Here is a 14,757-nt window from a genome sequence, read left to right on the forward strand (position 1 = left end):
ACAATTGCATGGCAAAGGCATAGAAGCAAGCATAGCATTCAAAGTGAACACGGTAAAATGAGCATGAAGCGACAAGCGGTATATAGCCCATAACCGTGTGAGAGCCAAGTGAGAGAGATATGCATAGTCGTTGCGCGAAGAGAATGGTGGTAAGGATAGTCCATGGGATCCCAAGTCATCTTTGCTCTCAAGAGCTCGTTTCGTCAACTCTTGGGATTGAGAGGTTGACAAGTATACATGAGTACCTACACAAAACAAAGACAAAGGGAAAATTGTGTGTGCGTGGTAGATGTACACATCATCCATCATGATGCGCACGTGCTTGTGTTGGTTAGCACAAAATATCCAATGCTTGAATAAATGAGATGTGTGATATAGAAACATATCATCCATCATGATAGGTTTGTTGTTATGTATAGCATAATGGAGACTCAAATTGTGTAATGCATCACAAGAAATATGTAGAGCATTGTTATTCATGGAATGCATACGGTGCAAGCAATTATGAGAATCATGCAAAGTATGGAATGCATCAAAATCTCTGAATATGTATGAGGAAACTATGGGGGTCTCCTCATGAGAATTAATGGAAACATCACATGGAGAATATTGACAACATCCAAAACAATGCATATTTGGAACATTGTGATCATGGCATAGCATAGTGGATGAAATGCGCAAATCATGTAAAGGAAGCATGGCAATATCATCACATGAAAAACAAAAGCCAATGACCATCATCTCGTCATCTATGCCATAAGTGCAGATGGGATTTATTGTAATGGGGCATGCATATTCACTATGTTGAGATTGGAATAATGCAATATGGGATATCTCACTCATAGCATATGACAAGGTTAATGGATTGTCAAACATGATGTGACCAAAAGAATTTTCACAAGATATCCTATGGAGCGTAGCATCACAACTAGGCAAATCAACATGCTCATCATCATATTTATCATAAATAGGTAAGTCATGACATGAGGAAGTCTCACTAGCATGAAGCATGGCAATAGGTGTGTCAACATCATGCAAGCAATCATTCATAAAATAGTCCGCTAGTGGGACAAGAGAAGCACCATCACCTATGTTACATTTGGAGCATCTCTCATGTGTTGTAGGTGAGGTGTCGAAGACCAAGTCGTGGTCATCTTCATCTTGATGGAACCATGTGGGGGTGCATCTTCTTCCACCATGGCCATCGTTATCTCCATTGGAGATATGGACTCGTCGAGGATAGGCATGTCGTCATGTAGGAGACCTAGCACCAAAGAAGAAAACACACTCGGAGTAGAGGTTAAGTCATTAGGAATCATAGTGGCCTGACGTGTCGTGTCAACTACCTCACTCACTAAGTGTGGTGGCTCACTCACTCCCTCTTGGATGCTCTCAAGTGTGGGCTAGTGGTGGTCACACTCATCCTCTCATAGGAAATGAACTCAATGTCACAAATAGTGGAGTCACTCATATCACTCATGGTGGGGTGGCTCTCCTCACATGGGAATTGGGGCATCTCTTTATATGTGGATGTCGGAGAGATGTTGGTGCAAATGTCTCCATGCTCAATCATGTCATAGTCGTAGCCGTGGATGAAGGCCGAAGATGGCACATCATCACTCTCCTCTAAGACTAAATATAAGGTCTCATGTGTGGTCTCGTAGCTTGACTCGGAGTATGAGTCCAATATGGGTGTCGTCTTTGTGTTGTTGAAGAGGTTCATGCTCGTCGCCGTGGTCGAAGGGGATGGCCCTTTCTCGACCTTCTTGTCGCCATCTTGTTATTGGAGGCCCATATGATGTGGCACCTCGTAGCTCGTCTCCATGACCGGAGGTAATGTCCCATGCTTGGCCATATTCCTTGAGGGGCTTCCGAAGATGGAAGTGTCGCCCTCGCTCGTAGGTGGTCGCCTCGTTGGTGAAGATGTCGATGTAGGCGAACTCATGGGAAGTAGGCGAAGATGCCATATGTCCAAAGGTGAAGATGCCTTGATAGCACTTGGTGAAGATGTTGAAGTGGTGGTGGTGGTCATAGCTCCATCTTGGTGGTGCTTGTCTCGCGGTCTTCTCTTGTCCTCATGATGTTTGGACTTGGCGTGAAGTAGGTCTTGTTGGGACTTGTGCATTTGTGCTTGGTGAGCATCATCATGATGACGTTGGCGTTGTCGCACTTGAGCTCGTAGTAGATGTCGTTCATCGTCGTCGTGCACATGTTGCTTGGAGGTGACTTGTCCTTCATGACGAGGTGGATCACGAATGTGACGGTGGTCACCATGGAGATGTGGACGTGGACAACTTGCGCTTGCATCATTTTTGCGCTCCGAAGACTTGTGACTTGAACATCGCCGCCTTGAGGATGATGAAGGGGAAGAACGGTTGATCAACAAGGTCCGAATCTCCTCCATCCTTGCATCCTGATCCTCCTTTTGTGCGGAAATCTTGTTGTCGATGTAGTCCCTTTTCCTCGCTTCGGAGTGGCGAATGTCAATGGAGAGGTTCTCGATGCGCTCGCGCAATATTGATTGTGTGCCTTGTATTTGTCATTGTAGATCGAAGATTGACGCTTTGGTAATGTAGTTGTTCACGCCGTCGTTGTTGTGGAAGACCGGAGATGAAATGCCTTGCCTATCCATCACTCCAAGAGAAAAATGTGAGTGGTAGAAAGAGAAGAACGAATACCAAATGTACCTTGACCAAAGTTGAAAGTGGATCAATGATCACTCCAATGTGGACAAGGAAATAGCACAATTGGTACTAATTCTTGTCGGTTTCTCACACCTACACAAATAAGGCTTATGGTGGAGCTCGGTGAGGATAGTGGCACAAAAAATTTGATGCAAAATGTTAGCAAGAGTCAATAATGTTGAAAGAGGTTCACAAATTTGCAAGTGAAACAAGTAGACCAATAGCAATATGTGGCACACGGAAACACACACACGGATAGATAAATGGGGTCGTGAACCAATGATGAGCACAAAATGTGGAATCCACGGAAAACGCTCGTGTTGCACAACTCAAGAGATACGCTAGCAGGCGGATACGACACTTGTGCACAACCTATAAGATGCAAAATGGATAACTTTCTATCCCAAGTATGCTATGTATGTATGGTTCCCGGTGTTTCTCACAAGGTGATCCAAGATGATCTTATATGCAATGTGGTATGATGCTATGGCTATTGCTTACGAGCTCTTTGTTCACTCTTTTGCTTAAAATCTTATTCTTGTTTTTTTGTATGGCCACTTTGGCACAATGCACAAACCAAGATAGCAATTGTATATATGCGGGAACAAACTTGAGGCACAAGAGATGATATGATACCAAGATGATACTGATATGGTATGGTATGTATGCAATGTATGGTGTAGATCACTAATGTGCACAAGTAACATTGCCGGCAATACTCAAATGGATAGTCTCGATAGGCAAGTGACGCAAAATGGGCTAGGGGTTATCAATGCAATGGCAAGGGAATATACAATGGAGGGATACCACGATACCAAGATGATATGGAGGTTACCGTCCGTGTCGATGATGAGTGGCAGTGATCTTGATGGAGATACCAAGATGATGGAGACTCGTCCCTAAGTAGCCGAAACACCTTAGGAAACGAAAAAACCGCGAACTCAAAATCTCAAATGTCAAATGTCAAATGGTGGTAGCGGGAATGCGGTGGTGGTTTTGTGACAGCTCAATGGAATTGCGGAATGGCAATGATGGGTTGTGGAGTACGCAATGCGGAAATGGAGGGTAAGGTGGTGGACTATACACGGTGTCGGAGTTGGAAGCACGGTCCCTAAGTAGCTGAAACACCTTAGGAGACACAACTCACAACACAAACAAAATTGGGTTAAGTCGGTGTGGAAGAAGTGTATGGTTGGTAAGCCTATGCGGAAGTGGTGATGGTGGTTGATGAGGAAGAAACCGTCCCTAAGTAGTCGAAACACCTTAGGAGACTCAAATCACTACTCAAGCAACCACACATGCAATGGGTATCAAGATGGGTAAGGTTGCGGAAGTCGGTAGTGGTGTAGCGGAGGATGTGGTGGAAGCCCTAGGCAAAGATGCCAATATTTCAAAAAATTGATGGAGTCAAATGATGTTGGTGGTATTTTTGTGGGAAGGAGGATGTCAAGAGCTTTTCAACGAGATAAAAGAACGTCAAAATCGGAGTTCGGATGAATTAGTTATGGCCGAAACAATATTTGAGCGAAAGTGATATCTACAGGTTACGGACGTCCGAAGATGGTCGGACGACCGGTGGCCAGACGTCCGGGCAGGCTTGGAAATCCGTAAATTTGGCTTGGGTTAGGGGTTCCGGTCGTCCAGAAAAGGTCGGACGTTCGGTCGTTCCAGGGGCTCCGGACGTCCGTAAAAGGTCGGTCGTCCGGGGGTCGGGGTCAACGCGAGATGCGAGATCCAGGGCGCGATTTTGGGCGAAAAATGATGATTTTGGGGTCAAAATTGATGAGACTTCGTGGGTGAAAGATGGGGAAACTTGGGGAGATGCTAGATCCACTTGAAACCAAGCAAATCCATGGATCAAAATCAACAAAACTTCGTCAAACCAACAAATCACAAAAAAAATTGGGGATATTCGAAATTGGGGAAGAACACAACAAAATTAGGCTAGAAAACAACTAGGGAAGGCTCCGAAATCATGATCAACGTGGCTCATGATACCAAGATGACGTAGGGTAGAACCCTATGTGGCCGATCTTTCACGAAAGGAGCGAATCCCACAAAGAACACGAAGAACGTGAGGGGAAAGAGAGGGAAAACACAAGGGAAACACAAGAGAAACACAAGAGAATCACTAAACCAACACAAGAAAGTCACACATGTGATAGATCCTCGGATACACAGTACACGATCAACTAAGGACGATAAAAGGGTAACGGTCTTCTCCATGAGGAGGTCTTGATATTCTTCTCCGCAAGGAGGTCTTGAATCCAAAGGGATCTTCTCCGAAGAGGCCGCGGTCTTTGATAGAAGCAAAGGTGTCCCGTCTTCCGATGAGATGGTGGCTATCGTTTTGGAGGAAGTCGACTTTGACGATCCGACTACGAACGTGCGAGGACGTCGCGACTAAGCAATCGCTAAACCAACTCCGAGAGGTTATTGACCACGCCGGAGCACGATCAACCTGACAACGAAGGTCTGTTTCCTGCAGGCAAACGAAGAACAAGCAAGAAACTGAGATTGCAATATGGATATTGCGAATATAAGATGAAAGCTTTATTGATCAAGGTGGGGTTCTGTGACGTCTTGGTCTGGTCGCTGGACACAAACGAAGTACGTGAAGTTGCAGCTATGGCGAACTTTTAATCTAAACAAAACCCAAAGTCTAAACGGCGCCCTAAGGGTTGTATATATGGAGGAAGAGGGGGGGATTTCGTGGCCCTTGGAGCAGGGGTCCGAAACCAACCCTAACTCTTGTTTCCCCACACATATGGACTCTAAAAACAGCCTATACTTAAGTATTTCGAAAATACATGGGCCTGGCCCAATAATAAGGTGACGCAGCACCTAAAATAGGCTCTGGACCAAATTTATGAAGTGGCATCTTGTATATTTCGTCCAATGCTTCATGCACTCCTTATGGTGGCTTCAAAGTCCTGAAATCATCACTTGTAACTCCGTTCTTGACCCCCTTGCGCATGCCATCATCTTCATGCTTGAACTTGATCCAAGGTTCATCTTTCTTGTCCAAGCTAGGCCCTTCATTTGTAAGCAAAACAAATGTATCCAATTTGGGCAGCATCATATTCTCATGAACATTAGAATCGTTACCAAGAAACGAAAGTACCTGATAATTCAATTGGCGTGCGCGAGCTCTAGTAATTGGTCCAATATGTATAGCAGCAGGGGTTGTGGGTGTAATAATGGTATTGATGTCATCATCAGTCTCTCACGAGGAGTAGATCCGATGTGGATAAGCGTAGCTCTATCTCTCAAAATGAGCTAAACAAACGCTAACCCTAACTAGGAGGTGGAAGAGTATATATAGTCTAGGGACACAAAGGGGTAAGTGGGGGATACATGGGCCTCGGCCCGATACTCTGCGCAAAGACATGCGCCGGTCGTCCGACGGGTACCGGACGTTCGGTGGCTCGCGAGGGTCCGGTCGTCCGGTACTTGTCGGACGTCCGGCGTTTTGGCTTGGGAAAGCCATCATCGGATTTGCAGACGGGGTCGGTCGTCCGGGCGCTGGAGGATGTCGGACGTCCGGTCGCGTCGGTCGTCCGACCGCTGTAGGTCTCGCTGGCTGGGACTTGGGCTGGCTGGTGAAGTCTCCAGGCGTCGGACATCCGGTCCAGACCGGTCGTCCGGTGGCTGTAGATTTCTGGCAGCTTCTTCTCTTGGTCCTTGTACTTGGCGTCCTCGGTAGCTCGTCCGTTGGATGTGGTGGCTCCGTGGCTTTCCTCTAAGTACCTGATCATGCATAGCACACATGTTGGAGGTAGTAGCCATGTCTCACATGTAGAAAGTGAAAGTTCGGAGAGGAGCGAGTTCACCTTGTGTCCAATGACGTATGTTCGAGGTCTCGTCATATGTCCTTTTGAAACTTGGAGAGTAGTCGGAATGTACATGGGGATGAACGTGGGATCCTCCGCATCATTGTTATTTAAGAAATATTGAATAGCGTAGGATTTATTCTACCTTGCCTTGTACTCCAAGATAATTTTGTACTCCTATATATATACCCACGAGGCTCAAGCAATTCAACAACGATTCCACCAATCCCTCTCTATCCCTTCTAACAACATTAATCCCTTGAGTATTTTGTTATTAGCCCTCGAAAGCCACAAGGGCACTAGATGCACTTACAATTCTTTTTACTCTCCACATGTAGTAAAGCAAAGAGTATGTCATTTACCCTTCCTGGGAATCTAAACTATATCGTGTGTCCCTGTTTATTTGTGTTCTAGATCTACTGATGTGACATCCCCTCGACCATAAATTCCACATACTCCAAATATCGCAATCGCAATTAAGACCAAACGTCATCAACAAGGAGCATAAGAGTTCATATAAAAAAACTGGCTATAATAGGCACATAAAGTATAAGATCACTGGTAATGGTGTGGGTATCTTCCCAGACAAAAACTCATGCATTTCTCAGGATAATTGTGGAAAATGTGCAATATGACATCAATCATTCGAATGACGGGCTAAGGTTTAACTGAACATACACGCTGCCTGATATATTCCTATATGCCACTTAGACACCTGGTTGCCAATTGTAAGATAGGAACATGCGATGTGCAAATGTGTCACGGCTAAAAAAAAGGCAGCACCAAATCTAATGCGCAAACAAGATTTATAGAAATCACTGTTGACAATCGCCTATAACCCTGAAACCTATAGTTTGGCATTCTGGCTTTGGTGATTGCAAGGTTTAACTTGTTTGCAACATTTGAACCATCCCGGAGGCCTTCTCGCTGTGATCGACAATGAGCTTCTTTCGAATGGCTAATAACTCCTCTCCAGCACCACAGATGTAGGCTGCTGTTCGCCTGCCAGAAAGAGTTGCTCCTTCCATGCTGTCAATGTAGTCCTACAAAAACAATAAAGGAGGTCATGATTTTGGTCACATTTACTATTTCCTAACGACATGTATCATCCAATGTTGCAAGCATTCCTCTGTTTAAAATTGACTCCACAAATTACTAAGAATTTGAATGCAACTTGTCTGCTTTAGCGGTCAGGACTATGTCAATGCTTCAGGTGTACTGTACCTGTTTCGTGTAAGAGCCAGACAAGAAGAAATTTTTAACTGGTGTCTTCTGGTCAGGTCTAAATGGATCATTTCCAGGAGCCTCACGGTACAAGGATTGTCCGATCTTTACCACACTGGACCATGTAACTTCCAAGCCTCGGGCTGATGGAAACAAATCTAAGACCTGCGCAAAATTTTAAATGCATTAGCATCGAGGGGACAATAGAATCAACAGAAGCGCTAAGGAGTATTAGTATTAGGGTTCGGCTCTCCTGCAGGGATCCCTGAACGCATTACTGTGCAGGCCAATCAACAGACGACACATGTCCTGATAAGCCGACGCGGATTTTGAATTTTCATGGCTAAGGAGTATTAGGTCCAAGTGCATGGGCTATGAAATAGAGATAAGTTGCATCCATAACAAGAAGCACAATAAAATCACATTCTACGGAACTGCTTTAAAATGAGGACATGCTTAGATATTGGTAATAGAAATCATCTGCATCAACCAATTATAGCGATCCTTTCACCAACAAATTATGTACAAACTCACCTGTTTTTCAACCTTGCTAATAATCTCCTCATTTGGCAATGGCATGTACGGATCACCTGGAGTTAGCACAGCTCTGCAAATAAAGCAAACACGCAAGGTGAATTTATTTGCAGAAAGATAAGCCGGTCCAATGCATGAATTTTAGAAGTTATACTGCACAAATCACCAAGTAAACTGTCCAGATTATGTAAACATAAATCAGAGTTTCAAAACGTCAAACAGTTAACTTTGTTAAGAGTGCTGGATGGTAGCCTTACTGGATCAGGGAACCTTGTCCTTCAATGTAGTAGTCAGCAGGAGATGACAGTGCAAGGTCTGAAAAACAGGAGAAGTCTGCATCTGGAGTATAGAGTAGATTATCCAAGCCAACTGCTTTTTGGAGTTGTCTAAATCAAAGATAAGAAAAGCATCACTCGGCAAGGGATTTGCTTTTGCACAAGCATATTTTAGCAGAGATAAATGTACTCTTCCTGAAAACATCAGGGATGTGCCAGAAATATTAATTGGTCTAATATAAATTAAAAACAAAGAAGTAACAAAGAGCCCCAGGGTTGGAATTACCTTGATTTCTCCAAGTCTTGGACTTCAGTAACCCATCCATTGTAGCGAAGCTGAACAGTGACTACAGGAACACCATCTAACTTGTATATATTGTCAAACATATCCCATTCCCTCCATTCCGATGGTAATAGTCTTTTGATCCCTGGGACATCACAAGCTGCACCCAACAAAAGATGAAACATCAATTTTATGCTTGAATGGTTGGGAGTCAATCAACAAAAGAAATGCTGAGAAGAAAAATAACCTGCAACATATGCATCTGCTTTGATTATCTCACTACTTGTAGCCTACAATGCCCAGATGTAGCAATATGTTAGTGAGAGTACTAATGTTATGACCGGCATATTAGGGGCTTAGCTCAGTTAGTTGTGGCCCAGTTTATCTTATCGTTATTAGGGGCTTAGCCCAATTATCTTATTAGGAGGATTATATAAACTCGTGTGAGGACCCGTTTTGGGATTAAGCAAGAAGCAATCATATTTGCTCGGCTTCCTTAGGGAGCCAGGAGACCTAACCCTAGCCGCCACCCCTGCTCTCTCTCACGCGCGCGCACGCAACGACGGCGCCCCAGCGCCGGCGACCACGCCTTCCTCCACGCCATCCCTCCTTCCACCCCTACAACCCGAGACCACGCCCTGGTAGGGATCCGGTTCCTACCAACTAACAGAAGTTCCGGAACAGTGCATAAATACCTTTGATGATCTAGCAGTAATCTTGCTACGTAGACGAAAAGCTAACCTTAGAGATGAGAAAGCCTTTCACATAGGTCTCTCCATCGGGTGACTTATCGTAGAGAACCTCTCGGCATCCCCACTTCAAGTGAAACCTGAAGGATTTTTTTATAATATAAAAAGAAATGGTCGCACTGCAATATTTATTACATAGACAATTGAAGAGTATTATTGGTCTCGTTAACATACCTACCACCCCTGTCTGTTATGTACTTCTTTATTGGGCCACTTAAGTAAACATCAGGTGAGCCCTTTAGCATGCGCAACAAAGATGCCTCTGTCTTTGTGGCAAACAGGGTGAAAATAGTAAGCATGCATCGAGCACTGATATTATCACAGTCGATAAAACCAAGAGCATAAGCAACAGGATCCCACATTCTTGTGATGCTCTCTCGAGTACCACCTCTAGACATGAACCAATCAGTGAAACTTACCTGAAAAAGTGTATATACAACTCTATATTTAGATTTAGGAATCAGCTACAACTGAGTTATGCTGGGGAAAAACTTAAAGGAATTGTTCTGAAGCCCCATACATGCATGCTAGACTAAACAGTTTGCAAGGAAGATGAAATAAAAGCAAGTCCACAAGGAACCCACTATCCGAATTTAAAATATATAGCATATATGCACAGTAATGACACTGACAAAAAGAAGAGGAATTCTTACATCATCCAAGTCCCGTACTTGTTGCAATGCACCGTCTGGATCAAGAAGAGCTCGAACAACTGGGCTTAGGGCGAGAGCAACTGCATTCCTTGCCTTATCATAAACCTGCAACACAATTTAAATATATACAATTAAACCATCTGACAAAGCAATATCCAGCAAACTAAAGTGACGGGCAAAGTTGACAAGACTTCCAGTGCTTATTTTGCGCTCATGATTATAGAATCTTTCACTTGTTACAAGTTCAGACAGAAAATTCAGATCTCAATAAACCTGAAGATAGGGCGGTCATGAATTAGGTATATACTATTTAAGGTATTTACACAAATAGGCAGTTGTGAAGACTTTGCGATGCTTTGATTATCCATAAGACAGAAGAATAACAGAACGCACAAATTGTACTCCCTCTGTAACTTAATAGAAGACGTTTTTGACACTGTCGTAGTGTCAAAAACGTCTTATATATGTTACAGAGGGAGTAACAAACTGTACTGTATCTGAAATTAGCATGAGCTGCAAGCTATTTATTTTCAAAGGGAATAGCTTGCTGCAGTTAACAGAGTGATCAACTGTAACTGCTTTCGAGAAATATTTGCCCATAGTTCGGCTGATTGCATTGTGACCTAATAAAAAGGGAGTGCTGAGGTGCCCGATTACTACTTTCACAATAGTGGCATGGGCTGAAAAGATATGCTTTCAGATGAACTTCAGAAGATGTTTAGAGGGAATAACATACAAAACTACAGTTAAGTTGCAGATTCAAATAGAGAGATACTGCAAGAATCATGGGCACGATATTAATAAAGTACAAGGCAAAAATGTTACAATAAGTTGCAATGTGTAATTACAAACTGTAAGGGAAACAAATTGCAAAGCCAAATTACTTCATATGATTTTATTGTTCTGTGTGGTAGTAGCAAATGAAATTCTGAAGTGATTACCTTGAGTTGATTGGTTCTTAGAAATGCTTGGATACCATGTAATGGAGCTCCCACAGGGAACCGAAAATCAAGTTCTACACAGAAAAGCAAGCACTATGAAAACCTCCAAAAATTAAGTAAATGTGAATATGCATAGAAAATATGAGTTCAGCTGGTTTGGCCAATAAAGCACACAATATGGCACAAAGCTAGCAAAACATACAGCATTTGCATTTGAAGTTCAGAATTCAACTATACTAATAACAAATTGGAACATTATAGTTTTCAATTATATTACAAAAACTCGTAAGTAGTCAAGAATGAGTTTAACATTACACCCTAAGACCATGTTTCCTCCTACGATAGTTAGGTACTTCAGTATATGATAAATAAACATACCACCAACAATGCCCCCTTTATTTACAAAAGTATGGGTATGTTCCTTGACTAGTAGATTATTATCAGCCCCAACCTGAAATACAAAATATCAAATTTCACCAACAATTAATACTGTTAAGTGAGGACAATATTGCACATGTACCAATCACACAGCCGCACAACAAAATTTACATGCTTCATACAGACAAAAGGATTCTCCATGCGATAGGCTAAATTTATTTAACTCTGAAGTATACAGACCCAATTCCAAACTTTTCAGGTTATAATATCTCAATCATGTCCATAGCTGCTTTTTTTGGCAAGGAATCTCCATAGCTACTCAAGGTAGTCAATAGTAAAAACACACTCCACACTGGTTGTTTCTCCAACAATCCAAGAGTAAAAAAATAGTACCTTCTTCATGAGGCGGAAAAGATTGCTGTAACAACCAAAGAAGACATGCAGCCCCATCTCGATATGGTTCCCATGCTTGTCGACAAAAGAACCAACCTTGCCGCCAATAAAAGTTCGGGAGTCATACAGATCAACCTGCAAAAGTCAAGAAACCAATTTTGGCAGTGTTACAATGACACTGCTTTTCCTGGAGGAACACAATTTCGCATTGCTGAAGGCATCAAATCAGCAAACCTCATGTCCCTGGTCCAAGAGCTCTACTGCGGTGGACATGCCGGCGAGGCCGGCACCTATGATGGCGACCTTGAGCTTCGGGCCCCTGTAGTGCTCAGGCTCCGGCGGGAACAGTCCTTTCGGTGCTGCGGCAGACAGAAAGGCAAAATACGCAAATCAAGATTTCTTCCAGTCAATGGCACTAGGGTGAGGTTGTTGAGAACCGAAATGGGACCAACTAAAAACACATGGTCTGCATACAACTGATCCATGAATTCAGCAATATAGGATTAGCTAATAGCCGATTGCAGCCACAACTCTGACCAAATTAGGCTGTGTAAAAGCTCATAATGATTTACTCCCTCCGTCCGGAAATACTTGTCATCAAAATGAATAAAAGGGGATGTATCTAGACGTATATTAGTTCTAGATACATCCCTTTTTATCCATTTTGATGACAAGTATTTTCGGACGGAGGGAGTAATTAACTCATTCCTCGGCTACACCAGTTCTCCAATAAGTTCCTTAGTGGATATGGCACTCCGGGTCAAAGCTATTGAACCCAAGAGGAACTAACGACACACAGAAGGAATTCAAATATTTAGGTGCCAGACAAGTCCCAATTCTCGATTCCATCCACAACTCCGCCCAAAAATTACAGTGCTGTGGGGACTCGCTGATTTGGCAGTATGAATTTAAAGGGGAATACACCACTAGATCATTATATAGTATCATCAACTTTAGAGGGATCTAGCCAATCTTTATTCCCTCTATTTGGTCCATTGTTGTTCCTCCGAGGGTTCAAATCTTCATGTGGCCCCTCTCCCACAACAAACTTATGACTAACAATAATCTTAGCAAGAGAGGGATTGAAAAACCTCCAGAATGTGTTCTTTGTGCATAGCAAGAATCTATTAAGCATTTTTTTATTGTACTGTGGTAAAACAGATTTGGAGGTACATTTCCAGTTTCTTTTCTTGTGAATTACTCGCATAAAAACCATATCACCCTGAACTCTGTTTGTGTCTGTGTATTATGGAGCATATGGAAATATAGAAATTCCCATGTCTTTGATAATGCTCTATGGATCGACATGAAACAGATATGGTGGCTTATTCTGGTGAAGATAAAAAAAGGATGATTCTTTTCAAGGAGGGGCCTCTGTTGAATATGGAGGACTTTGCTCAGATGATCTCTTTTATCCTCAAGGCCCCCTTCCAGCTGAAGGTGGAAGTAAGATATGCTGACAGAAACACTGAGGGTGTTTTCAGTCAAGCACTACTTACCAAACTATCACTGGGAGGTGCCTCTCGGATAGATGAAGCTATCTCGGCACCAGCACCACCTCCAAGGAGACCTGGACTCAGCCAGATCACCCCTCTAGAGCTGCCCCTCTCCCCGATCCGGTCACTAAGGAAATTCAGAGCCCCTGCCCTCCTGATAGTCCAAAAAAACTTTACTGCGCTCAAAGTTCACAAGGATGAACTAATTCGCCTTGTCTGTGTCATTCCGATACCAAAACAGGGATTAAATACTCAAAGAGACGTCCTCACCGTTGATGGCCATGTCGGAGACCTTGCTGTCGAGCGAGCATCGAACCACACCGGCGGCCGCCGCGCGCTGGCAGGACGGCCCGCGGCGCCGGCCGACTACGAGGGCCGAGACTAGCGCGCACGACGTGGCGGCCATGGCCGTGGCCTCGTCGATGCAAAAGCAGTACAAAACCCGAGGAGCAGTGAGGGACGGAGCCGGGAAGATGGAGCCACTGGGCGAGGAATAGCATAAATTGTGTGAGCGTGGAGAGGAGGAACCGATGAAGATGGGAAGGGAAAGCACAAATTTGTTTGGAAGGCGAAGATGCCGTCGAGTTGGGGATTTGTCGTGTGGCCACAGCCTCGTGGACGTGCCACCATCGTCCACCGGTGCGGTTTGAGTGGACGCGCGTGCCCTTACCTCAGAAAACAAATATTAAAATATTCCTCCGTTGCAAAATAAATGTCTCAACTTTGTACTAACTCTAACACAATAAAAATATTTTAAAAGAAAACAATAAGTGGCAACAGTTGCATGATATCTTTGTTACGAAAGAAGAAATTGACCCATGGAGAAAATACCCAAAATGCAGCAGCCAACTTCATTATATCATGTAGTCGGAAACCTGTGCCGAAAGTGTCTGGTTAGGTAAAACCAAGATATGACTATGTCAAACTAAATATTGATGCGGGATTTAACAGTGACACACTAAAGGGTTCAGTCTTCGCAGTCTTACGGGATCATAGCGTACAGTTTGTTGCTGCTGCTGACGAAAAAATTGATACTCTCTCTGTAAAGAAATATAAAAGCGTTTATTAGTGATCTAAATGCTCTTGTATTTCTTTATAAAGGGAGTACTTGTTTTGATTCATTTACAGCCGAGCCAATAGCTATCCGATTTGGTATGAACCTTGCGTGCACCAAAACACTAATGCAAATTATTTTTAGGGGAGTGCTATATGTCTGAGGTGAATCCTTTTAAAAGATTCGTCGCCTTGAGAGCTATCAGATTTGGCACAAATCTAGTGTTGGGCGTCATTCTAACTAGAGAAAAATTCATTATA

At 43.4% G+C, this 14,757-nt stretch overlaps 1 protein-coding gene across 1 annotated transcript; it reads right to left on the reverse strand.

Moving 5' to 3' along the window:
* Positions 1 to 7,079: 7,079 nt before the first annotated feature.
* On the reverse strand, positions 7,080 to 14,011 carry LOC119354461 (zeta-carotene desaturase, chloroplastic/chromoplastic-like). The gene is made up of 14 exons (XM_037621188.1): positions 13,714 to 14,011; positions 12,182 to 12,306; positions 11,948 to 12,082; positions 11,555 to 11,627; positions 11,177 to 11,250; positions 10,236 to 10,340; positions 9,757 to 10,001; positions 9,575 to 9,662; positions 9,081 to 9,123; positions 8,837 to 8,993; positions 8,533 to 8,661; positions 8,276 to 8,348; positions 7,742 to 7,906; positions 7,080 to 7,560 (listed from the first exon to the last, which is right to left on the reverse strand). The coding sequence occupies exons 1-14, from the start codon at positions 13,847 to 13,849 to the stop codon at positions 7,402 to 7,404; spliced, it is 1,707 nt and encodes a 568-aa protein (XP_037477085.1). The 5' UTR covers positions 13,850 to 14,011; the 3' UTR covers positions 7,080 to 7,401.
* Between the last annotated feature and the right edge of the window lie 746 nt (positions 14,012 to 14,757).

The sequence above is a fragment of the Triticum dicoccoides genome, chromosome 2A (genome assembly GCF_002162155.2).
Source record: "Triticum dicoccoides isolate Atlit2015 ecotype Zavitan chromosome 2A, WEW_v2.0, whole genome shotgun sequence".
Taxonomy (NCBI): Eukaryota; Viridiplantae; Streptophyta; class Magnoliopsida; order Poales; family Poaceae; genus Triticum; species Triticum dicoccoides.

Excerpts from the sequence above, each read along its gene's own strand:
- LOC119354461 (XM_037621188.1), bottom strand. The coding sequence starts at position 13,849 with ATGGCCGCCACGTCGTGCGCGCTAGTCTCGGCCCTCGTAGTCGGCCGG. Across the intron at positions 10,341-11,176 it reads TAAGAACCAATCAACTCAAG|GTTTATGATAAGGCAAGGAA; the intron begins GTAATCACTTCA and ends ATTGTGTTGCAG. Across the intron at positions 8,994-9,080 it reads AGCAGATGCATATGTTGCAG|CTTGTGATGTCCCAGGGATC; the intron begins GTTATTTTTCTT and ends TGTTGGGTGCAG.